General features: G+C 35.9%; 3 protein-coding genes across 3 annotated transcripts; 2 read left to right on the forward strand and 1 right to left on the reverse strand.

Annotated features, from left to right (window-relative positions):
* Positions 1 to 5,755: 5,755 nt before the first annotated feature.
* On the forward strand, positions 5,756 to 9,058 carry LOC122280545 (beta-amyrin 11-oxidase-like). The gene is made up of 8 exons (XM_043091494.1): positions 5,756 to 6,024; positions 6,134 to 6,614; positions 7,367 to 7,648; positions 7,751 to 7,840; positions 8,044 to 8,122; positions 8,261 to 8,367; positions 8,537 to 8,658; positions 8,768 to 9,058. Exons 1-8 carry the CDS (start codon positions 5,798 to 5,800, stop codon positions 8,859 to 8,861), a joined length of 1,482 nt encoding a protein of 493 aa, XP_042947428.1. The 5' UTR covers positions 5,756 to 5,797; the 3' UTR covers positions 8,862 to 9,058.
* A 109-nt stretch (positions 9,059 to 9,167) lies between these two features.
* On the reverse strand, positions 9,168 to 12,296 carry LOC122280546 (glycine cleavage system H protein 3, mitochondrial-like). Its single transcript, XM_043091495.1, has 4 exons — positions 12,122 to 12,296; positions 11,880 to 11,968; positions 9,635 to 9,805; positions 9,168 to 9,451 (listed from the first exon to the last, which is right to left on the reverse strand). The coding sequence occupies exons 1-4, from the start codon at positions 12,228 to 12,230 to the stop codon at positions 9,323 to 9,325; spliced, it is 498 nt and encodes a 165-aa protein (XP_042947429.1). The 5' UTR covers positions 12,231 to 12,296; the 3' UTR covers positions 9,168 to 9,322.
* A 1,976-nt stretch (positions 12,297 to 14,272) lies between these two features.
* Positions 14,273 to 23,063, forward strand: LOC122282567. Its single transcript, XM_043094503.1, has 7 exons — positions 14,273 to 14,618; positions 14,784 to 14,919; positions 15,732 to 15,817; positions 15,924 to 16,002; positions 16,081 to 16,190; positions 21,888 to 21,952; positions 22,667 to 23,063. The coding sequence occupies exons 1-7, from the start codon at positions 14,475 to 14,477 to the stop codon at positions 22,758 to 22,760; spliced, it is 714 nt and encodes a 237-aa protein (XP_042950437.1). The 5' UTR covers positions 14,273 to 14,474; the 3' UTR covers positions 22,761 to 23,063.
* Positions 23,064 to 26,156: the final 3,093 nt, after the last annotated feature.

The raw sequence follows: 26,156 nt of genomic DNA on the forward strand, positions 1-26,156 counted from the left end.
ATACTTGGTTTTAAACTGCGTATTTTATGGGAATATGATGCTTCTCTACATTTGATATGTACTCTTGGTGTGAAAATTGACATTCCCAGTATTTGTCCAAGTCATGTGAGTGTTGTATGCTTCAAAACTGGGCAAAATGTGTTTTTCTGGAGGTCTCGCTCGACCCTCGCTCGGCCCCGCTCGAGCGAAACCCGCTCGACAGCCGCTCGAGGGTTTTAAGTTCGCTCGAGCGAAAGACTGTTATAAAACTCGAGCGCCGCTCGAGCCGCTCGAGCAGACTGCTCTGTTTCATGCGTTTTCTCCCCTCCGTGCGATTTTCCTCCTTCTTTTCTCAAATTTCCTCGGTTAATCGAGTTCTTTCCTTCCGAAATCATCTCCAAACCAAGGTAAATCCCTTTCTCTTGTGTATTTTCATGTTTTGGTGATTTTATTTGGGTATTTCCGTGTAGCTTGAAAATGGTGTTCGGATTGGGGTTTTTGAAAGTTTTTTTGTTGAAATTGTTCCGTTTCTTTTAGTTTATTGAGGCTTTTGTGTAGCCATTGTTGGGATTGGGTGTATTTAGGCAGTTTTTGGAAATTCCATGGGCTTATGCCCGAGTTTCACACTTGGATGCACTCCAAGTGTTTGATAAAATGCCTAAATGAATTGTATTTTCTCTTTTTCATCATGCATTGGCATAGCATTATTCCCATACCTATTTCATGTCTATCCTAGGTTTGAGACATCGTTTAACTAGGATTGCATTATGTTTTGAAGGTGTTTTGGTTTAGAATTGGCATTGGTTTGCACATGGGTCATGCATGAGGTTTGGCTTTCGCTTGCCAATGGGTTGGAATTGGCTTGTAAATGGCTTGGCATTGTCATTGCATAAGAGTCATGCACATGAATTGGCTTGCAAATGGTTGGCATGTATTATTGTTTTGAAAAATGAAGAGTGACATCGGGCATGCACCAAGTCCTACATTGTTGGTTGGCATTGTTGTGTCAGCATGCATGCATTCATCACATCTTTGCATTGCCTTAGCCTTGTCTAACGTCGTTGACTCTGTCTACAGCTGAAACCATGTCTCGACGTGTTCGTCCTCGCCAAAACCCCCCTGCACCCGCTCAAGCCCAATTCCATAGTGCCCGAGCCCAAGAGTTATACTCTCAGAACTTCTCGCATCGTACTCCCATAGTCGAGCGTGAAGTGACATTAGGTGAGCTTACCGAGACTATAATTCTCCGTATTTTTGAGTCTCCTCAGTGGCAGGCATTGACCACTGGTCATCCCGCTCCTTCTGTGGAGTTGGTTAGGGAGTTTTACTCCAATATTCATGACGTGTCTGTTGACGACTCGTTTGAAGTCAGTCTCAGGAACGTTGTTTTTCGAGTAACTCCGGGCATGATAGCGACTCTGCTAAATGCCCCTCGTGAGCTCTATCCTGAGTTTCCCTACTCACGGACATCTCCTCCAAGTCCACAAGTCATTGCTACTTGTCTTTGTGGCCGACCTAGTAGTTGGGAAGGGACAACCCCTATTTCAACTGCTCGTTTTACCCCCGATCACCTCATTCTTAGTAGGATTGTTCTTACGAACTTAGATCCTACTGGTCATAATAGTGATGTGGGTCTTGACCGTGCCCGTCTGCTGTATGCCTTGATCAATGGTGTCTCCATTGATCTAGGAAGTCTTTTGTGTCGGGTTATTGTTGAGGCGTATCGGTCCTCCAAAACACGGACTGGTTTGCCCTTACCGTGTTTAATCACCCGAATAGCTCTCTCCCAATCTGTTGCTTTCCATCCTCAGGAGCCTAGAATTGCACTTAAGGCTCCTATTGGTCGTAGGACGGTTCAGCTGAGTCGTGCTCACACAACTCCACAGCCTATCCGTGTTGAGCACCCTCCCGCTCCCTCCTCTCAGCCTTCGAGCTCTCGACCATCTAGTTCTCAACCGTCTACCTCGGCCCCATCCAGCTCTCAGCCATCTTCCTCAGCCCCCGGTTCGTCGGAGCCCAGTCTTCAGCAGGTACTTGAGTATCTAGCTCGCCTTGACGCCCAGTTCGACAGCCTTGAGGTGAAAGTTGACAACCTGCAACAACTTGTAACTCAACGCTTCAATGACATCGAGAGGCAGCTCAATGAGGATGATGAGGATGCCGATGGTGATGATTGAGACCCTTGGCTTCTTGTGACAAAAAGGGGGAGATTGATTGTTGAGGGGGAGATATTGTTGAGGGGGAGTAGTACAGTATTAACTCAGGGGGAGTGTTACTTGTACTAACACATTTTTTTGTTTTGGGGGAACAGCAGCTTTTGGTTATTTCTGTTGATTTATATTTCTTGTTAGCTGCTGATTGTCTGACAAATGTTTCTTGAACTCCTGATTTGTTGCTTAATGAAGTATTTCTTTTCTAATTATGATTTGATTTGAGAAGTATGATTTGAGAATTACAAATACGTTTTTGTGCATATGTGAATGGGTATGTTTAACCGTTTGCTAAGCGTGTGCAGAAATTTTTCAACATGTTCAAGAATATGGATATAATTGGGTGTGCTAGGATTAGGTCATATGTATAGGTTAGAGGTTTTGTCACAGAAATGCCAAAGGGGGAGATTGTTGAGGGAAAAATGAGCGTGTTGGCATATTCTTGTGAAAACCTGTGTAAAATGGTGTTGTAACAAGTGTTGTTGCGGAAGGCTTGAAGTGGGCTTGAAGTGTGCTCATTATTGGTCAAAAGAAGCGACTTCGCTCGACCCTCGCTCGACAGAGCGCTCGAGCGAACTCAGGCAAATTCAACCGCTCGACCATCGCTCGACATACGGCTCGAGCGAACTCAGGCAGATTCAACCGCTCGACCTTCGCTCGACACTGAGCTCGAGCGAACCCAGGCAGAGTGTGTCGCTTGACCCTCGCTCAACATTGAACTCGAGCGAACTCAGGCAGAGTCAACCGCTCGATACTCGCTCGACATGGCGCTCGAGCGAACTCAGGCAGATTTCGGCGCTCGACCTTCGCTCGAGCCAATGTTCCAGATCACTTACAATGTAGGGTTTTGAACGCCTCATTTGATGGGAACTATAAATAGAACATGTTAGCTTCTGTTCTATGTGTAGAGAATCAGAGCAAAAACCCTAAGGGCCTCCAAGAACTTCTTAGAGCAACCTCTCCCCCATTTGGTTGATTCTTTCTTGGATAAATATTTCTCCATCACAACACATACAAAATCAACTCTTACTTGAGTCCATTGAAGTGGACATTTTTGTTGGCCGGAAGAGTCCGGAGCTGCCGTTGATGCAGAGATCGAGAGGTTCTCGTGGGAAGCTATAGGAAGGTCGGAGTTCCGACACTACATGCGTGTAGAGATCGAGTGGGTCACTCGTGGTGTTGCAAGCCAAGTTTAGCTACTACAAAGGTTTTGTGAGTGTCTCTAAATTGGTTGTAACAAACTAAAGTTTCTATAATGGATTTGAGGTGGTGTCTTACACCCGAAGTGGTTTTAGATTTTGAAGATGTTCTTCAAATGAGTTTCCACTCCGTGAACAAAATCATGTGTTGATTATTTGTGTTATTTGATTTATTTATTAACTGCTTGTTTGATTAATTTTCAAAAGGCCATAAAAATTAGATTACACCTATTCACCCCCCTCTAGGTGTAGTGTTGTGTTGAACCACTGCTTTTTCAATATATATATAAAACCTAAGATTAACACCTATATGTATGTATGTATGTATCAAAAACTCTATATGCAGTTATTTTTATGTACTTCATGCTCACTCCACTAATATGATTGGCTGCATCATTTCTTTAAATATAAAATAATTATTTTGGCTAATCACATTAGTGGAGTCGCAAGGAGTACACAAAAATAAATATACATGATCGATGATCATTCATGTATATTGATCGATAGTGTTAATTATTAATCTTTTGACATTTGAAAACATGCATGCATTATTCTTGATTAATGTGATGAGATGAGTTAAGATTAAAGCTAAAAGTTGAATAAAATATTATTAGAATATATTTTTTTAATATTATTTTGTACGTATTGAGATTTGAAAAAATTGAATTATTTATTTTATTTTGTGTTAAAATTTGAAAAAATTATAATTATGAGATGAAATAAAATGAAAAATTTTGTGAAAGTGAATGAGTTTATAAGTTTGCTTGTTATCGCGATCTCTTTAATTTGCTGGCTTTGGTTGCAGTTTATAATTAATTAATGCGGCTTAGGCCTGATCAAGAAAGTTCATCATGCTGCATGATATAAAAATTGTTCTTCGCATCATAGCTATATATAATTGATTATTGTACTGTGAACAATCTTAAGGCCGGCTAGACAAAGCTGTGATCGATCTGCAAGTCGTCGTCATGTTATATCAATTATCAATATATATATATATATAAACACACACGTTTAGATAAAAAAAGACGAGAATATATGTGCATGAGTGAAGGCTTGCTGACTCGTAAAGAAATTTATGACCTTAAGAAGATAATTATAGACGTGAACGCCATGAAAAGACAAAAAGAAAAAGAATAAAAGGTTGAAAGAAGAGACCGTTTCTTTAACAAAACTTAAACTATTTCATTTCAATTTATTATTATAATTTTTTTAAATTTTTATATAAAATATAATAAATAATTTAACTTTTTTAAATTTTAAAATAAAATTAATATTAAAAAGTTATATAATAATAATATTTTATTCATTAATATTCAAAATATCTCAAATCATCTCATATGAACTGTAAAACCAAACGATTTCTACGAGTTGAGCTAACAAGTTGGATACTTCCATGCATGCTCGAACGTGGGTATATATACGTGGGTTCTCCCTAGGATTGAAAACTTCCATTGATAACGTATGTGCCTCTTGTAAAATAAATATTCATTAGTTGTGGTACATATAGAATAAAATTAAGGAAAAGTATAGTTGCAAGTATACTTATACACTAATATGTGTACTAATTTATTTTGATTGGTCAAAAAGTAAATTTTATTAAAAATAGTACTAATTTAAATTTTAAATTTGAAAGAATCAGTATTAGTACGCAGATTAGTAAGCGATTTTATTTATATATAGCAAAACTCTAAAATTAATTATTATTTTATACATCTGGCTTAACAGTACTATGGTCCCCTTAATTCGATATATATACATTGCCTAGACATTCCCACCACTAGCTACGCTCACATTTTTTTTATTTTTTATTTTTTTTAATTTCCTGATAATGGAAGTATTTTTTAAAGTAATTGTAATTTTTTTTTAAATATATATTTAAAAGTGTTAAAAAATACATATATAAAACAAAAAAACACTATGTATAACTAACGGTAAATGGGAGCAGTGGACGTAGCACCGTCCTTGTCCAGATCATGCTACCACAATTGTAGTTAATTATTACTGGCAGCCTGCACAAATATATATTATGAATAAATTAATGATAAAATTATATACATATTAAACTAGAAACCATACCAATATTATATATCTACTGAAATTTATAAAAAAGAAATACAAATTTAAAATCTAATATATCATATAAAATTATAATATCAATTCGTCATGAGTTTATTATATATATATATTTATAAATTCCAGCAGAGATGCAGCCCTCACATATTAAATCTTTATACAACAAAGTAGCCATATATATAATATATAATATTCAACTAGATAGACTCTGTAATTAAGCTGATATTTCAACATATTGCTTTGGAAGGAACGTTAAGGTCATGAGTGCTATAAAAGCTCACCTAAGTAGCCATATTATTATATCCATGTGTAGGTTAAGAAAAATCCATAATAATGGAGTTGTTGTGGTTGATTATTGGAGTTCTCTTGGGTGGATATGTGTTTCTATTCAGGTTTCTGAGAAGATTTAACGAGTGGTATTATGTAGGCAAGCTGGGGAAAACAAAATATCCTCTCCCTCCTGGTGATATGGGTTGGCCTTACCTTGGTGGTCTCCCAACCTTCCTCAAAGCTTTCAGATCCAATGACCCTGATTCCTACATCTACAACCTTGTAAACAAGTAACCCTCTCTCTCTATCTCTCTCTCTCTCTGTGCTTCCCCAAGATGCTAATTATATATAAATGCTTTAAAATATTTTTCTGGTTTGAAATTAATTATCTATGTGCAGGTATGGTAGGACTGGTATCTACAAGACGTTTATGTTTGGGAGCCCAAGTGTGATTGTTTCTATCCCAGAAACATGCAAAAAAGTTTTGATGGATGATGAAAGGTTCAAACTAGGTTATCCTAAGGCCACAACCATCCTTACAGGTAGAAGAGCATTCCACGGCATTTCAAACTCCGAGCACAAGCGCCTTCGCCGGTTAACCACATCTCCGATCAACGGCCACGAGGCACTGGCCGGGTATATTGACCTTATTGAGGGCATTGTGGTAACCTCATTGGAGGAGTGGGCCAGCATGAAGGAGCCAATCCAGCTCTTGACAGAGTTGAGAGGGTTTGCCTTTAAGGTCATCACCAACATTTTCATCAGTACCTACAGTGAATCTGTTATTTCGGCAGTGGAAAACTTGTACAGTGATTTAAATGCTGGAATAAAGTCTCAGGCCATTAATATTCCTGGATTTGCATTCCATAGAGCGCTCAAGGTAAAGATCCCTGCTTTAGTACTTAGAGAGCACTGGTATTGGGATAGCTAAAGTTAAATTTTAGTCAAAAAAAAAAAAAAAATAGCTAAAGTGTCAAATAAAGTGCAATAGTGGGCTCATTAAATGAACAATATTTTTAACATCATATGGCTGCCTAAATTTATTAAGCTGAAGGGATTGGTTAAATATTATTTTTAGACTAAAAAATGATCTTCTCGAACGCTAATGGCAGGATTCAGTTTGATTCTTCTCTATTTGATTCTTCTATACTTAGATGATGCGATTTTATTTTCTTTTACCACTTCTTTATTTGATTGTTGGGTAAGATATCGGTGTATTTTTTTTTCGTGGGCTGCAATTTTTTTTCTTTCCGTGGGCTGCGATTTTTTTTTTCTTGATTCAGTGCGATTTTGTTTGCAATTTGTTTATTGGTATTTTCTCTATCAAACGTCATTTGATTTTGCCTTTTTCTAATTTGAAAGTTAAAAATCAATATTTTAATATATTAGTGAAATATTTGTTGAGTCTATTATTTAGTATAGTAAAAAGTGGCTAGCTAAAATTTATAAAAATAAATTTTCTAGTCAAATTTTAAATAAAGTTTATTGAGTCCACTACTAATGCTCTTAATGAGCAATAAAACCCTAACACTACATTCCTTCGAAAAGTTTTTTAAAAAAAAAAAAAATCTATTGGTGATCAGACAAACCAATGAGAGTTCATGAATTAAGGAACGTTTTTCTTTGATTCAGGCACGAAAAAAGTTGGTGAAGATCTTCCAAACTGTACTAGATAAAAAGAGGGCAATGACCAAAAACGGTTCCAATATTAATAATAATCCAACGGAGATGCAAAAAGATATGATGGATTTGCTATTGAGAGTTAAAGATGAAGATGGAAGACAATTGGAGGATGAGGATATCATAGATTTACTAATCGTGTTCATGTTAGCCGGCCATGAAAGCTCTGCCCATGGAGCGTTGTGGGCAATCATCTACATGTCACAACATCCAGAAATCTTCATGAAAGCCAAGGTGGGTTTTGTGTTATACTCTCTTAAAACAAATATAAAGACAGTAATCTCATGACTTAAATGTTTATTAAAATTAAGTTGAATTCCACTTCTTAATTTTCAGGAAGAGCAAGATGAGATCGTGAAGAGAAGACCGTCTACACAGAAAGGACTGACTCTCACGGAGATCAAACAAATGGGATATCTTTCCAAGGTATCATATATCTGTGCATTGATGAAGGCTCCATGTACGTACGTTCGTACGTGAATATGTACTTAATCGAACTGATCTTGGGTTTAGCTGAGCTGATCTTCTCGAATAATTTATTTATAGCTATACTAATAATAACCCTCTCTCTTAATTTAATCTTGATTAATTTATAACATGATTCTGCTGCTAATTACTTCTTAAATTAGGTAATGGAGGAGACGCTCCGCAGAACAAGTGTCTCATTTTCAGTTTTCAGAGAGGCCAAAGAGGATGTTGACATAAATGGTTAGCCATTCAATCTTACACATACATGTGTCATGTGTGTATACATACATACATACATATATATATATAAAATCAAATTATTTCTAGCATCTGATCCCTTTTTCATGTTTCTAAAGAGAGAATCAAATGTGTTTGCAGGTTATCTCATTCCAAAGGGATGGAAAGTCTTGGTCTGGAGCAGAGGAGTCCATATGGATCCCGAAAACTATCCAAACCCTAAAGAATTTGATCTTTCAAGATGGGATGTAAGTTCTACATGTTGACATGAATGTACATGATGTACATGCATTTTAATTTATTTATTATTTTTAATTTATTTATATATAAATTATAATTAGAGGCTCACGTACGTACGTACGTACTACTGAAATATCATAATTAATTAATTAATTAATTTGCTTGAGTATTGTGCAGAATAAATCCAGATCAGTTGGGAGCTACCTTCCTTTTGGATTAGGAAGTAGGTATTGTCCTGGAAGTGATCTGGCCAAGCTGGAGATCACTATCTTCCTCCATCATTATCTCAGAAACTACAAGTAATATTATTTAAGTTTATTTGCTATCTTCTAAATATATATTAATGCAATTATATAACTTTAAAATTTAATTTTTTATTCTTCTTTATTCTCTTTAATATTGGTGCAGTGTGGAGCGACTTAACCCAGATGGCCCGATAAAATATTTACCCCTTCCAAGTCCTGCAGACAAGTGCCCAGCAAGAATCATTAAAGTCACATAATCGTTTCCATTTCATGCATGCATGCTCAAATAATGTTGTGAATTCCTTTTTCTTTGTAATATATATATGTGTATATATATATGTATATAGTACTCAAGTGATGAGATTATAAGTCATATCCCTATATTATTTCTCAAGTCCATTTTACCCTTTGTAAGACATGATGATGTGTTGTGAAAATTAAGAAACTATATTATTAATTATTTGACGTTGTTCAATAATTCTCATTTTACATAAAAAGTAGAAATTTAATTAGATATATTTGATTTAAAGTACTATATATATATAAATTTTTTTTAAGTATGATTTAACAATAAAATTTTCTTACCCTTTTTTAATGGGAAGTGAAAGGTCTAGTGGAAATCAAGCAAGAGTAACTGATAAGAACATAACAAATCAGATCAATCTTTAGAATCAGTTAGTCCAAGATGTTTCCGGCAGTAAGTTCAAAAGTTCAAACTCTAATGTGAAGCATCCTCCTCCTCACAGAATTTTGTGTATTCCTTTGGACCCATCATGGCTTCTAATTCTGAGGTATTGCTTGGCTTCACCTTGATCATCCATCCATCTTCGTATGGCTTTGAATTGATCTTCATTACAAAATATATCACCCATAAATAAATACATACAAAAACTCAGCTCCATCTTTTTAATACACGTGATTGCAATGTTGTCTGAATTCTCCGCAATTAAATAAAATATATATATATATAGGAATTGATCAAACCAAATTAAAGGAAAAGTAAATGGAAATTGAGATAGTAAAGAATTACCAAGCCAGGTGATTCAGTAAGCTTTGTGTTGACCTCAACAATCTCACCCGAGATAGGGGAATTGACATCACTGGTTGCTTTGACACTTTCCACAGCTCCAAAACTGCCACCTTGAGATATTGAACCCCCAGCTTCTGGCAGTTCCACAAACACTACTTCTCCAAGATGGTCCTGCAACATATCAAATGATCATCTTCAGTTCCATATTTCAATTTTTCATTTTAATTGAGCCCTTAAATTAGAAAGAAAAATCAAACCGGTATAGAAATCAAATCATGTCATGTCAACAGTTTAGAGTATAATCTTTCATACTTACTTACAATTAAAAGTCTCCCGGCCAACGCTGATTACACAAGCTATCTATCGTGCAAGCAATACATATTCAATCACTAGAATTCAAAACTTGATGCCATCAGAAAATACAATTATATTCCAACAAGACAATAGTCTAGCAGGTGTCCTTTTTTGTCAGCATGTCCTTTTCTTAGATTTAATCATGTTATCTATAATTTCGGTCAACCAAATGATAATGATACTGAACCTAATAAATTAAAGATATGTTATCCGGACCATGTCTCCTTTACTTAGCTTGTGGCCAGGCATGATCAAGCTTTTGCAGATTTGTTTACCACATTCATCGGCCGGGAAAAAAGATAGAGCCAAGGAAGGAATTAGGTATGAGGTTGAAATCTCAGAAGGCCGGGAAAGGTTTTTGATGGAGTCTTCTTATAGTTATACATGTATGTGTGAGGTATAATATTAAATTCTATGAATAATGGAGAAAATATTAGGAAAGGAAGAGCACAAGAGATCATTAACATAACTCGATAATCCTGAATAACATATATGCATTCCACAAAAGTTCAAAAGGATTGCATCTTCTTCATTTACTTGAGTCATGGCACAAAAGTTAATTTTGGTTTCTACCTATACACATAGATAAAACTTAAATATATTGAAAGAGAAAGAACACAAAAGATTAAAGTGTTTAAACCCTAATATCCTACATAGAGCACAAAAGCTCAAGGATAATATATGTTGGATACAATTTTACTTCAACCAACCTCTACAAAACTCAGGGGCTCAAGTTTTCTTCTTCTTGTTTAGGTTTTTTTTCTTTTTTTTCCCTCTTCATTTTAGTCTGCCTTTATTTCATTTTTGTGTGTGTATATGTGTAAATTGAAGCACATGAAACCTATGGAAATCTCTATTTCCGTAAAGCCCCTTTGTTGTTTAAGATACTTTGCTCACATCTTCTTTGTAAAAGGCTAAAATCTTAGACGCCTAAACGATATTCTTTCGAACTCTTACATATGATATGTAAGTGGGCTAGTGGGCTAAGAGTGGACTTTTTGGAGCTTATCAGAGTCCTCCTTAAAGCCCAATTGTGGCAGGCTCACCACACCAAGAATTTTCCGAATTGTTTTGGTTCAGCTTTAGGTGTATTATCAAAACGAGCCAACCACATAGAGAATTAACCAAACCAAACGAATCCGTAGGTGATCAATTTGAATTAGTTTGGTTTGAGCCATTACAGAGTAGCTCATTTTTATCTTTTCTTTTCTTTTCTTTTTTAAGCACAATTTTTATTTTTCTTTTATGAGTATGATTAGCCTATTTCTTTCATTTACCAATAATCATGACAACTAGAATCATTTTTGGCTAAAAAAATCAGTATTGGGACCTCAACTCATTGTCGAGCATTTGAGCAAAAAGTGTATAACTTAAAACATTTTCTTACCGACCATACAAATATAGAGCAAATGTTAATCTTCTAAATATATAGAACTTTTACATATGATACCTAACTTTTCCCATTTAATTTGGCTGTTTATGAAAATCCCAAAACATTCAAATCCTGTAACCAAATCAACCTCTTAACCCAACTTCCTCAGGTTTAAGCGTTTGTTCTTATATTCTAGCAAATTAAGTAAAAGAGCCCAATATTTATATATATTCCCAAAAAGAAAAAGGAAAATTCTAGTCAAATTCCTAAATTAGGGACAACAAATGGTATCAGAGCCAGGTTTTAATTCTCAGGCCTGTTACTTAAGGGTTGAGCATCGAAATCTGGCCCTGATACCACTTATATTACCATTTAGGTTTACTCTCCAAAAGACTAGCTGAAGTTATCGTCAACGCTCTTTCTTAATCTTTATAAAGGCCAAAAAGTTTCCCCTCGGAAGCAATGTGGGACATAAATTTTAATAATATCATACAACATATTGGGGGGAAAAAGGAAAACCTGAGCATGGTCGGTGATGCCGATTGTAGCCACAGCGCCTTCATGCTTCACCCACTCATGCGAGGATGCATACTTCAACCCATCCAACACTGCAGAAATTCCCGCATAAGTAAATCAATTCACTCCAACCTCATCACAGAATGTTGAAAATCAGCTTTACAAAAGGAAAGTCATCTTCTTTATTAACACTCTCAAACACAGAGAGAGAGAGAGAGAGAGAGAGAGAGAGAGAGAGAGATTACCGGTAGAGAAGCATCGGGAGAGACAGAATGCAGGGAAGGGATGGGATTTGGAGGCATGAGAGATTCTGAATGCATTGGCTGTGGAAGAAGCCCACGTTCTGAGAGCCATGTTGTTCTGCTTGTCTCGGACGAACAAATAAGGTAGGGACGGTTATATATTTCCTGGTTTTTATTATCTTGTATGAATGGTGGGCAACGGCAGCCTCATCCTAAGACCAGAAGCTAAGGAGCCATTATTTTTATTTCTTAACACCTCTGTTTTCGTGACAAGTGTTGTTTTTATCTACCATCATCAACGTCATCAGGGATAAAATAAAAGCTAGCAATATGTTATACGATCTTTAATTTAATATGAACACAATATCATATTAATGAATTAGGATTTAATCTTAATAGATTCGAGTCAAAATAGATTAATTCGTTAAAATATGATTACTTAGATATAATTGCTTAACGGGTTGACTCGTTATCAACCTGTTATGACACGTTAAGAAAGTTAAAAGTATAATTATATTTTTATACTTAAAAATAAAATTGTTAGAATTCTAATTTCGATATTTTTATTATTTGGATTATAATTTTAGATTTGTAGTTTGTTTTATCATTTTTATAGATATTGTGATTTTAACATTTACATAAAATTTTGTTAAATTTAATCAAGTTAAACGAATTACTTTCAGGCCTATTTAACCCATTTACATAAACATTTTGAAACAAGCCGTATTGCGTCGTGTTAACCTATTTCGTAATATTTGTTAATGAGTACAAATGAGTTGACATGACACGACCAATTATATTAATAAGTTATGTTAGAGTTTGAAATTTTAACACGATAAACTTAACGGATCAGGTTATGGTTAATTTATATAGTATAATATACATATTTTGATACGACACAAACACGACTCGTTAATGCAATTTGACACCCTTAAATAAAATATTTACAACTTGTTATAATTCAATTTTTAATTGTTTTGTTCTTTTTATATTAGTTTTTTATAAATATATATATAATTTTAAATATATAAATATATTATCTACTGTTCATTAGTCTTGAACTCTTTATATATTATCTAATGGAATAGTATAATTTTTTATAGATATAATTTTAAGATATTTAAGTTTCGTGTATTCATCTTTTTGTGTGGATCTCATTATAATTTTTTTAAATTTTTATATAAAATATAATAAAAAAAATTCAATTAAAAATTAAATAAATATTAATGTTTCGTTATATGAATTAATATTATACGAGAAATGGGAGATGTTATTTAGAACTATCTAGCATTATTTATTGATAAGATAAAAATTATAATTGGTAAATTTTGTTTACAAATATGGATTATTATTCATTTAAGTATCTTAGGTATTATCATTGAGATAACAATAGATTTGAAACAAGTGCATTTTCCTTTATTGATACAATAGATGTGAGCTACTTCTTCTAACTCAATATACCAAGTGTTGGTCTCATTAGCTATTGTAAATTTAGGCTTCTCCTCGTATCCGATTTGAAGTTCCTTCCTTATATATCAAGGTTCAAAAAAATGATTCCATTCAAATCGATTTAACCAATTAAAATTAAATATAATAAAAAATGAACCGATTTTAATAAAAATTTTGAATCGTCTACTAAATCTGCTTCCATCGATCCATAGAGAATTGAATCGATTCAAAATTATAATTATTTTTTAGTTGTCTAATAACTGATTTTATTTTATTTTAATTTATTGTACAAAAATATGATACAACTAAATATATATTAAATAAGAATCCTAGAAAATTTAAAAGATAAAACATATAATTCTTTATTTGTTTTAAGTTGAAAAAAAAAATTAAGAAATGAATAAATATTTTATATTAAATTTGTGGTGATGTATTAAATACTACATTTGTAACATGTTTATAACTTATTTTTATATTCTTTGTATATGAGATAAATATATATATATATATATATCAATAATTGAGGTTAAATATATAAATTACATATTTTTACTAGTAAAATTATTTATATTCATATCATATTTTTATTAAAATTAGAAAATAAATTTATATTTTATATCATTTTAATATTTTATACATAATATAAAATATTTAAATTATATTATATATATAACTTTTATTAATATAAAATAATGGATCTAAAATTATCACGAATCACCGTTGAATTTATCGTTCCTATCTGATTTCAAAGCGGATTCCCATTTTTGAAGCCCTGGTTAAGGGGGTCGGTTGGTCTCTTTCTATCGGAGACTGTACGGACGCCGGTGGCGTGAGTACGGATAAAGTAGCAACCGATTGATTGATTTTGAGCCCTGCAAATCTATCTAATCGTAGCTTGGATAGATTTATGGGAGAGATCGTACAGGAGGGACCCGATGTGGGCGTCGCTGATCGCAATGGAGCAGTAGATAACAATAATACGGTGGAAGTCATTCTCCGAACCGTCGGTCCCGCTCGCCCCTCTCACCTCCGTGTTCCCTCTACCATCAAAGTACGCCCCTCTCTCTCTCTCTCTCTGTGCATGTCTACATACATGTATGCACATATATGTTAGGGTTTGGCTTGATGTTTTGGGTTTTTTTGCATAATTAAGTGAAATTGGTATTTTTCGTTGCCGATCATCATAATGCGCTTCTGTTGTTTGTTCGTAAATTAGGTGTGTGATTTGAGAAGATTGATTGCGGGAAACGATCGTCTACCCATTGAGCATTTAAGGCTTATTTTGCGGGGGAATGTATTGCATGACAACGACAAAAATGGGAACCATGTCGACCTACGACTTAATGATGGCGGTATGAGTCCTTTTCCCCAATGCTATTAGCTTGGAATAATCATCCTAGATTTTTCTCTTTACCTTTAACTAGATTTGGATAGACTAAAGAAGAGATAACAATATTGATATCTATAACAATAGGTGGAGAAAGTCTTTTAGATGAACATACCTGCAAACATCAAAACGTTACTGTCATGACTTGGTAATCCAAAAGGAGTACTTGTAATTGCTGCTCCCCGTTAGCACTCATGCAGTTCAGTTCAATTAAGTAAACACCCTGTCTGGACTCAACAAAGTACAGGCCCATACAACGCCTTCAAAATTCAACCAGGGCACCGTAGCTACAACAAGTCATATTCTAATTGAGAAATCAGTCAGTTTTCATGTTGTAACCTGCAATCTAAAGTTTATGTTTTGACTCTCTGTTACACGCATGTCTTTTCATGACTCAAAACCTGTTAAGTTTAACTTTGCATTTAATGTGTGAAATATGCATTACGCCTATTCACTATTGACTAAAATTCTCATCAGCTATAGAAATGTGATGTGACGATCACTACAGAAAAAAGAAAAAAAATTTAAGAACACCTGTTTGCTTAGAGATCTGAACCTCTAGGGTTTCTGGATTCTAGGTCCGGTTAATTTGTCAATTCTATTTGAACTGATTTATCGACTTGATGTGTCCTTGTAAGCTGTAGCTAGAGGCAATGGAATATGGTAATAGTGACAGTTGAGAATCACATTTTAATTGTGGTCTATGAAGTGTTAAGTTTTGGGATTGTTGAGCGATTGCCTTTTGATTGTGGGAATTTGTTTTCCTTTGTTTTCTAGATTCCCTAATTGTTGTTGTCAAACCTAAGCCACCAATTAAACCTCTTCGTGAGGGATTTGATGATGAAGATGACGATGAAGATCTGGTACAACTAAATTATGGTTTTATTTTAAACTGGAGTTAATGCCTCTTTTATATAGCGTTTATTGGTTTTCTCTTCATTTTGGTTGAGTAGTTTTTCCTCATTACAGAAGTTTCAGCTCCCACATTCTTCAAGCAGGTGGAAAAGGAGGCTTTACTCTTTTCTACATGATAAGTTGAAGCTTCCAGGTAAATAACTAGTCGAATAACTGCTATACTTTGAAACAAATTATTTGCTAACGAGTCTTCTTTTGTTTGTCATGATAGATATCCTTTTGATGGCGGTTCTTTCTCTCAGTCTAAAGGCTTGGACCCTTATTGTCTTGTGGTTTATCTTGGCACCTGTTGCCCATAGATATGATCTTGGACCTCTATATGTAAGTTCACTTCTTTAAGTTTGTCCTTTTTGTTTTTTGTATAAGTTCATTCAAGCAATGAATAAATGCATAGTTTCTGTACTTTTTTATTTTCTTAAATACTATTTCTGTGACATTCTTTGAGTCTTAACTTGGGTGGAGAAAGCTTATCTTGAGAACGTTTAAGTAAATAATAACAAAAAAGGCTCTTGACTAAGTAAAAAAAAAACTTATTGTAATGCACCATAAGGGCACAACGCTATCACATAGAAAAGTTTTATGGAATTTTCTTTCAGCTGGGAATTAATATTTTAATAAGAAATTTATTCAAAGTGCAAAGGGTGCAACCTTAGTACACATGAAGCATAGGATAGGAGACACCCAACTAGCAGGATGAAGAGAAAGATCAAATTTCTAAAAACTCTAGAAAGCTTGAGGAGTGGAAGCTGTCATGGACCACCACCCACAGATAATGATTATTGAACTAAAAACTCTAGCAGGGTATTCATACCGAGTACAACTGAGTGCAACTTGTTCTAAATTTATATTTTAATGTGGCCTTCATGGCCACATGCAAAATCATCACATCAACTAGGGCCCTCTGACTTCCAGCTATGTGCTGTGCGACTCCTGTGAAGCGAATGAAGGGAATTCTTCAAGCTTTCTCTGCTGGCAGCTTATGTAGATTTTATGTAAAGTTCATCCTTCCTGGATCTTTCCAACTTGAAGGAACCACAAATTGGATTCATTTAATTTCCTAACACATGCTTTGTAGTTTTGGAGGTGCTAAACAAATGAATTCCTAATTTTTTTTTTTTTTTCCATCAGAGAGGAAGTTAAAAGAACCTGTAAGTTATGACTTTTGATGGGTATAATTGATTTGGCACTATCTAAAGGATTCTCAATCCCTTTTTTCGTGTTGCACCCCTCCTTTATATTTTGTCTTCTCTTCTCATGAATAAAACTTCTTGTTTACCTATAAAAAAACATCCAAAAATAAAGAAAGAGTGGGGGAAGAAAAGATTCAGGTTCTCACTTAAGTTTACTGAGATCAAGGTAATTTTGTAAAGAACATGGGTGGAACCCTTGCTTTAGGATTGGTCTTCTTGTAAAGTTTACCTTCGACAAAACTAAAGATTGTTTTTAGCAAGTATTATAAATAAATAAATAAATAAATAAAATTAAAAAAAAAAAAGGTATAATTTAAAGTACGCCATGCTTTACATAAGTTAGCCAGAGATTCTTAATGTGCTTGCACAATAAACTTTTACACTTGAAGCTTTCTGAAAGAAATTGCTCATCAAAAAGAGTTTTCAAGTGGCTCTGTTTGTAGACGATTGTGTTGGCAGTGAGGGGATTGTCCTAACTCCTATGTGTACTCTCCCTCCCATAACTAAAGGGGAATTATTCCTCATCGTGGGTTTTTAAGAAAGTGAAGGAGATTCAAGCGGTTATCGGGATCTCTTGTATAGGCAATGAGGAACAATTTAAGGCTCTTCTTGTGGCTCTAGAAGAAAGCCGTTCAAAATCAGCTATAAAGAGAGATAGGGAACTCAAAAGGCTAATTTGTTCCATTAATTATGATGTGAAGGAAGGGAGAGATTGAAAGGGAGGGCAATTCATGTTTAAATGCAGCCTAAGCTTATTTCTTGGAATGTGCGAGAGCTTAATGATCGCAATAAACGCATTCATATCAAATCTTTATTACGGATGTGGAAGGGTGATGTGGTGTGTTTTCAAGAAACAAAGTTGCAGAGCATTGATAGAAGCATTGTGCGCAGTTTATGTGGGTGTTCGTATGTGGGTTGGTCATATTTGGCTTCGGTGGGAGCCTCAGGTGGAGTATTACTTATGTGGGATAAAAGAACAGTTGAGGCAATAGAAGAGTGTATTGGAGATTTTTCGGTAGCAACTATGTTCAAAAATGTGGAGAATGGATGGGAATGGGCATTTGTAGGCATATATGGGCCAAATGTGGACAGGGATAGGAGAAGGTTATGGGAGGAGTTGGCAGGAATATATTCTTTATGGGATGTGCCATGGTGCATGTGGGGCGATTTTAATATTACTGGTTTCCAGAGCAAGCGATCAGGGCAGTTTCAAAATCCTACGGCCATGGAGGAGTTCTCAGAGTTTATTTTTGACTTGAACCTTATGGATCTCCCCCTGGTAGGGGGCGAGTACACTTGGTCTAACAGTCGGGTTTGGTTGAAATTGGATAGATTTCTTGTCTCTCCTAAGTGGGAAGCCCATTTTCCGGAGGTTTGTCAAAAACGGTTACCTCAAGTCAACTTTGACCATTTCCCTATTCTTCTAGATTGTGGGGGCATCCACAATGGTCGACGGTATTTCCAATTTGAAAATATGTGGCTTAAGGCGGAGGGGTTTGTAGAGTTGGTGAGTGCTTGGTAGTCGTCATACCAATTAGTTGGTACCCCAAGTTTTATCCTTGCAGGTAAGTTAAAAGGCTTTGAAACTAGATTTGAAGAAGTGGAACTTGGAAGTCTTTGGCCACATTGACAATCAGAAGTTAGTCCTATTGGAGGAATTGCAGGAAATAAAGGGACGGGAATTACAAGGAGAATTATTAGAGGGGTTGTTGAGGAAGGGCACGGTTATGACAAATCTGGAAAAAGTTTTGTTGGCGGAAGAGACCTCATGGCGTCAAAAATCTAGAGCACTTTGGTTGAAAAAGGGGGATAGGTGCACAAAGTATTTTCATAAAGTGGCAAACTCTCACTGGCGTAGTAATGCTATTGAGGTGTTATATTCAGATGCGAGGGATTGTCTTTGCCTCACGATATATAGAACCATATTGTGAATTATTTATGAGTCCCTTCTCACTAAACCAGCTGATTGGAGGCTGAAGCTTGATGGTCTGGCTTTTGAGAGCATTGATCTGCAGAGAGTGAGTGTGGTGGAGAGACCTTTTGATGAGGATGAGATTTACAAGGTCATTTTCGATATGGCGAAGGATAAAGCACCAGGTCCAAATGGTTTCTCTATGGGTTTCTTTCAAACTTGCTGGAACACTCTGAAAGGTGATGTTATGCAGGTTTTTAGTGAATTTCACTCATTTCAAAAGTTTAAAAGATCTCTCAATGCGACTTTTATTGCTCTTATCCCTAAGAAACAAGGGTCTTCGAGTATTGAGGATTTCCGTCCTATAAGCCTGGTTAGTGGTATTTACAAAATAATCTCGAAGTTGCTTGCCAACAGGTTAAGCCCTGTGATGGAACAGATTATCTCCAAGTCACAAAATGCATTTATTCGTGGGAGACAAATTCTTGACTCAGTGCTCATTGCTAATGAGTACTTGGATCATAGATTAAGAGAGGGAGAGCCAGGTATTCTTTGTAAGTTAGACATGAAAAGGCTTATGATCATGTGAACTGGGAATTCTTATTATATTTGCTCGGGAGATGTGGGTTTGGTGAGAGGCGGATCTCCTAGATGAGTCACAGTATTTCTACTGCACGGTTCTCAGTGCTAGTTATCAGCACTCCAGCTGGATTCTTTAATAGTTCTCGGGGTTTGCGACAAGGAGATCCACTATCTCCTCTTCTATTCGTTATAGTCATGGAGGTTCTTAGTCGGATGGTAAAGGCAGCTGTGGATGGGGGTCTCTTATCTGGTTATCAGGTGGGCAATTGCACTGGTGATTCTATTATTATTTCACATCTTTTATTTGTAGATGATACTCTTATCTTCTGTAATGCGGATATTAGCCAGATTCAGACTCTACGAGGACTGCTATGTTGCTTTGAAGCAGTGTCGGGACTTAAGGTGAATCTGGGGAAGTCTGAGATGGTTCCAGTGGGTGTGGTCACAAATATTCTCAGCTTAGCAAACACTTTGGATTGTAAAGTGTCCTCTTTGCCGATGAAATATTTGGGCTTACCGTTGGGTGCAACTTTTTAGGCTATAGCTATCTGGGATGGGGTGGTGGAGAAGATAGAGAAAATGTTGGTTGGTTGGAAACGGATGTATTTATCGAAAGGGAGTCGTCTCACCCTTATTAAGAGTACTCTTACTAATCTCCCCACTTATTACTTATCCCTATTTCCGATGCCTATAGGGGTGGTGAATAGGATCGAGAAATTATTTAGGTGGTTCTTATGGGGGGGTATGGGGGAGGAGAAGAAATTCCACCTGGTTAAATGGAAGATAGTATGTGCTCCAGTTGTACAGGGGGGGTTGGGAGTGTGACTTGAGAACTTTTAATAAAGCGTTACTGCGGAAATGGCTGTGGAGATATCATTCGGAAGAGGGATCATTGTGGAAGGCAATCATCAATGCTAGATATGGAGCTGCTTGGGGTGGATGGTGTTCTAATGTAGTGAGAGGGGGGGTATGGAGTGGGTATATGAAGTTTATAAGAGGGGGTGGCCATGTTTTGAAAATCAGATTTGTTTTGTAGCAGGCGAGTGCAACCGTATCATTTTTTTGCGGGACGTGTGGTGTGGAGATCATGCATTGAAAAGGGCATTTCCAGCACTTTATAGCATTGCAGCGAATAGTGAGGCTTCAGTGGCTGATATGCAAATCTTTTCGCATGGCTCTCACTAGTGGAATGTTCTTTTTACTACCAATTTTCATGATTGGGAATTAGCTATTGTTTTAGATTTTTTCAGCTTACTTTACTCCAAGGGGATGCCTACAACATGGGGGGATAGGTTGAAGTGGAGGTCCAATAATAAGAAATGCACGGTTAAGGCGTATTATAAAATCTTGACAATACAAGATCATACCCTGTTCCCTTGGAAAATTATTTGGAAGTCCTGGGTGCCCTCTAAAGTTGCTTTTTTTGTTTGGAATGCTGCTCTTGGGAAGATCTTGACTACAGACAATTTTAGGAAGAAGGGTTGTGTTGTGGTAGATTGGTGTTATATGTGCAAAAAGAATTGTGAATCTGTGGACCATCATCTATTGCATTGTGAGGTAGCAAAGGGGTTGTGGGATGAGATCTTTCAAAGGGTTGATGTTCCTTGGGTGATACCTTCAAGGGTGGTGGATTTGTTGGGTGCTTGGAGGAAGTTGCAAGGTTGTCATCACGTGGCGGCGGTGTAGAAGATGATTCCATTATGTATCATGTGGTGTATTTGGTTAGAAAGAAATGCGTGTTGTTTTGATGATAAGGAACGTACAAGGGAGGAGCTGAAGAATTTTTTTCTCCACACTTTGTTGCTTTGGTTTTCCGCTATTGTACTAAATGGGGACAACGCTTATGATTTTTTGTCTTTAATTCATCACAGATAGAATGTATTTAGGTGTTCTTATGTATACTCCCGGTGTAGACAGCTTATGCCTATCTCATTCATTTCAATAATATTTATCTCTTAAAAAAAAAAAAAAAAAGATTTTTCAAAGGAACTTTTTTTATTTGATTGTTTTCAGCCTCACAAGTTGGTTTGTGCACATAGCTCTTGCTTTGTAGGTATTTTCACCCTATCCAGTCCTTATAATGTGATGATATCTATAGAAATGGGAATAATAATATCACCATGCTGGCCTTGATATTATAATTGGAGTGGAAGAAATATATATGCTCTTATCAGCAATCAAGTACTGAGTGCTCAGATGATTTAAACTAGAGAATTGGTGTGGATTTGTTTTTTTATGCGCAAAAGTTAATATACTGGATTGATGTTACCTGTTAAGTTACTAGAGTGACAGATCTTATTTCTTTTGTTATTCTCATGTTTGCTATGCATTCAGATACTTGGAACCGGCTTTGTAATCATTATCCTGAATCTTGGACATCGACAACCTGGTGACTTGAGGTATACACTTGAAAGAAATATTTTGTGTTACTATTTGCGAGAAATTGTGTGCTCTATTTGATAAATCATGGTTTAATTTAACCTAAACTATAAAAAATTGCATAAAATGTCATTCCCCATAACTCAAGAATAATGTAAACAAGGCGTGCTTCTTTCTCTTTCTAAGATATGTACACAAAAGGAGAATAATGCTAAAATGGCACCTGATGCACTTCTAAGTCTGTCATTCTAACTTGAGAAGTGTTACGTCTATACATGGATCTTACAAAAGTAACTTTACAAATTGGCATGGTTTATGTCATACATCAAATCTACTTTATAACAAAAAATGCTTCACATCAGTTTGTAAGCTTGTTTTTGTAAGATTCTTTTTTAGATCAAGCATTTCTCTTCTAACTTTTTGCGAATTAGTTCCTCATGATGAAGACGTCCAATGTTTTCTGGGAGCATGTATTCCACATGTTCCAAGTTGATGTTTGTGCTACATGCTAGTCCTCTGGCCCCCTACCCAACACAACCGTGTGTATATCTGTTTGGTGGGTATTGTGTTACCTTTTATGAACATTCAAAGTGAGTTTGTTTAAAATCACTATCAGCCATTTGAAATTTCAAGATTATCTTGGTGGTCTAATAGTCATTTACTATTTTTTTATAAGGTCTAGTGGTCGTTTACTATTTCAATAATATCTTATTTTTGGCGTTTAACATTTGCAGTGCGTATTCTATTTTTAATGAAGAATTTAGGGAGCTTCCTGGGACACTTAATGCAGATCGTCTTGATAGAGACATACGAACAGGTCAATTTTGAGCCTTTCACAGGTCACACACCACATTTGATCATCCAGTTGTATTAAGATCAAGTTATAGTTGTGTATCAAGGAAACTACTTCGAAGTTTTGACTTTAAAGATGGCAAATATGCGAACTCGAGTATATTGTAAAAGTGAAAACAGTATGTTTTTTTTTTTTTTTTTTTTTTTGTGTTTTGTGTGTGGGGGGGGGGGGGGGCTTCTCCTCTACTATTTGCGGCAAGTAAATGAAATTCTTTTGTAGAATATTGTCCAAGAAAGCGTGTATGAGGTGAATGTTACCTTGCGTGTGAGATTTGAGCATTTGAACTTGAATATTAGACACCATTCCTCAGCTAAAACCGAGTTTAGGCAAACATTCGTTCAAACCTCTAGAAAGTATCTCTTCTAAAGTAAAGCTTGACTAGGATTTAAGAGCTTGACTAGAATGTTTTATTCTTTCGAGTCTCTGCTTGGACACATCCAAATCTGTTGAAAGGTCTCAAAACTTGACTAAAATCTTCCAACTCATGGTGGTAATACAGAAACTTGACTAGAATCTTCCATCTCGGGGTGGTAATACAGAAACTTGGCAATCTTGTGACTGTATCTCGACCATAGTAATTCATAGTATTAAAGAAAATGGTGGAAAGCTTGCTTGATTGCTTAAGTGGATAAGATAATGTAATCAGGTAAAGCATTTTGCCACTTGGAAGATCCAGATGCTTGCAACAAACTGGGTATGGATTTTGCAACCCCCCTCCCCCAACCCAATTCCTTGGAGCAATACTATCTCAATGGCGTATACAGTTTTCCTCAGTTGATTTCCTTTTGATCTAACAATCTCTTTTGGGCTGATCTTTTAGATGTCGTGAGCAGCGGATAAGACCACAAAACTTATTTGCATGTCGCTTTCTGGAAATTAGGAATATATTGAAATTTGAAAGCAAGACATGAGAAGAGGCAATCAAATTAATATCCAGTATTTAATATGCTGAATAGGCCCTTCAGCATCTTTTTTTTTTTTTTTTTTTGGTTATTTATAAAAGCATTCTGCATTCATTAATAATGAACAATACAACTGGTTTTGAAATATACATTATAAGTCAACTATAACATTAATAACTCTCAAGTACACAATTGTGACTAACATGGTCTAATCTATGTTACAAATCTCTACAGGCCAACAACTTGAGAGATAGTATAACTCTAACTAAGACAGAATTAACAAATCTTATACTCTGTCTAAAACAGAATAGAGAAGACATTGTATAGCCTTTAGCATCCTAAATAGAAGGGAAAACCTTCAAATCCTTTATCGATATTTTCCACAATGTAAAAATCAAGCTCATAGAGTTTACTTCTAATAACAGTTCTTGCTCCCTAAGCACAAGGCTATTTTATAATAGTGCATGCCTTACGTTCAAAGTACAAGGCTATTTTATACTTTTCTCCTGCATGGTTAAGAGTAAAATAAGGAGGGGAAGATAAAGAGAATATCTAGGAAGCGGTCCGACTGCTCTTCCTCACTAAACAGCTCTTCAATAATTGGGTGCCATGTAAGTTATTTATTATGTTTAGTCTGCATTTGCATACACCCGAAAAAAAACCCCACACACTCCTTCATCTTCCATACCTCCCTTCTTCACCGCACAAAAATACTCATTCCAAATGTACGTTCCCACTTCCTTCTCATACCGCAATGTGTGCGTAAATCTCTAATTTTTGATCCAGACAGTTTAAAAAAAAAAAAAAGCACAAAAAGTTGAACAAAGAGTCGAGGAAATATATGTCTACACCTTCCAAAGTGTTACGTTTCGCATCTGACTAAAAGTGGGTATGCACTTGATTGAAAGTGTGAAAGCGTTACGTTTCACATTAATGGCTCAGCAAAATCAGAGAGGGTTGGATCTTGAAGGGTGGGTATGGGTGAAATTAATTCATTTTTTCAAGGAACCCTTTTGTACTAACTTTCCGTAAAAACAAGGAGATTGCTTCATTTTTGGATGAGATGCAAAAACTAGAAAAAGAAGCTGAAAAACCAGAAATAGCTAAGACTCCAGAAGAATTAGAAGAAAAAGTCAACCAAAAAAAATTGGGTCCAATGAAGTGCAAGACTAGCCATAATTTTTAGTTTTTCAGTAGACTCCCTCGACCATGACTACTGGCTATCCTAGTTGGTCATCTCTATTTCATCTTCTTCTTCTTCCTCCCCCAACTGTACTCAATAGGTTTAATCTTATTTCGAGGATGGCTTGATTGGCAGTGAAGTAAGCGAATTTGAGGTAGGGACTGAGATGGTGGTGCTAATTTAAAGTGAGTGAAATTTGTGTGGCCGATAAGCTTGAGATCTTGTAGACAAAAAGATGAAGAAAGCTTGGAGAACAACAATTTCTGCCTCTTGCATGTGGTGAAGTCTAACTAGTTTATTGTGGTTTTTCCTATGTGTCAATGTCTGAATGGAGGGCTCTCTTTTAAGTTTAATAGCCCAACCATCCCGTAGCGGAGCTGGGAAAAAAAAAAAAAAAAAAAAAAAAAGAAACTCACTTTCCTTAGTAATCCTCGCACCGAGTGTGTCTTGCCAAGATGTTCCATCACCTTTGTCCAGCTGAATTCTTGTTTCCTCTGAATTTCATTATTGTATTGGTATTAAAGTGAACCACAAAAGTTTGGCCGGCAAGCAATTTGGAGCCTTCTCTTCTAGATGTAGAAGACCAAAATCCCAATAAAATAAGTTGCAAAAGCATAAAATCTTCCTAGAATATAAAAACATGGAAAGTGCCGACACGCCAATATAAGTCCGAGATTCTGGTCCTGCCCATTAACTTCAACATATAGCAGAGGGCAAGGGTAATAGGGTAGCTAGTCAGGTATCTTTCTGCATGATGTTACAAGCCCTTGGAATGGGCCAGAACCCTTGAATCTTGATATTGGGTAGATCACATGATCCCTAAACAAATTCAACATTGCAGCAAAAGTCCATTTTGGGATTTTATTGATATAGATTTTTTTTAAAGTCCTCCATGTTATATATTCAACTCCTTATCCCAATTCAACCTTATCCCAAATCCCTAAGAATAGGAAAAAGTGGGCCTTTGTATTCTTATTTGGTTTGGAAGACACAACACCCACGTAAAATGAGTCAACCCGCGCCTGCTCAGCTGCCTCACTCTGTCTCTGAACTGGTCCCTCTAACCTCAACAACCAAAGTCTCCATGTGAGAATGGAAGGTCAAGTAGGTGAAACTTGGTTTTGCTTTTTGGTTTTGTCTTTCTATTTTAGAAGGGGGAGAAAGGTAGGAGTAGACATATAACACATGGGACTTTGTGGTTTTGACAACGTTAACAGAGATGGTTTGAATTAGAGCACAAAAACTGACAGAATCACTTTCAAAAGAAAAAGAAAACTACTTTGTTT

The sequence above is a fragment of the Carya illinoinensis genome, chromosome 11, assembly GCF_018687715.1.
Source record: "Carya illinoinensis cultivar Pawnee chromosome 11, C.illinoinensisPawnee_v1, whole genome shotgun sequence".
In the NCBI taxonomy this organism is placed as follows: Eukaryota; Viridiplantae; Streptophyta; class Magnoliopsida; order Fagales; family Juglandaceae; genus Carya; species Carya illinoinensis.

Bases quoted from the DNA above. Each gene is read 5' to 3' on its own strand.
- LOC122280545 (XM_043091494.1), top strand. From the start codon at position 5,798: ATGGAGTTGTTGTGGTTGATTATTGGAGTTCTCTTGGGTGGATATGTG. The intron at 6,025-6,133 runs GTAACCCTCTCT...ATCTATGTGCAG, and splicing joins ATCTACAACCTTGTAAACAA to GTATGGTAGGACTGGTATCT. The intron at 8,368-8,536 runs GTAAGTTCTACA...AGTATTGTGCAG, and splicing joins TTGATCTTTCAAGATGGGAT to AATAAATCCAGATCAGTTGG.
- LOC122280546 (XM_043091495.1), bottom strand. From the start codon at position 12,230: ATGGCTCTCAGAACGTGGGCTTCTTCCACAGCCAATGCATTCAGAATC. The intron at 11,969-12,121 runs GTAATCTCTCTC...GAATTTCTGCAG, and splicing joins CTCCCGATGCTTCTCTACCG to TGTTGGATGGGTTGAAGTAT. The intron at 9,452-9,634 runs GTAATTCTTTAC...TTTGTAATGAAG, and splicing joins TTACTGAATCACCTGGCTTG to ATCAATTCAAAGCCATACGA.
- LOC122282567 (XM_043094503.1), top strand. From the start codon at position 14,475: ATGGGAGAGATCGTACAGGAGGGACCCGATGTGGGCGTCGCTGATCGC. The intron at 15,818-15,923 runs GTACAACTAAAT...TCCTCATTACAG, and splicing joins AAGATGACGATGAAGATCTG to AAGTTTCAGCTCCCACATTC. The intron at 16,191-21,887 runs GTAAGTTCACTT...CTATGCATTCAG, and splicing joins ATGATCTTGGACCTCTATAT to ATACTTGGAACCGGCTTTGT.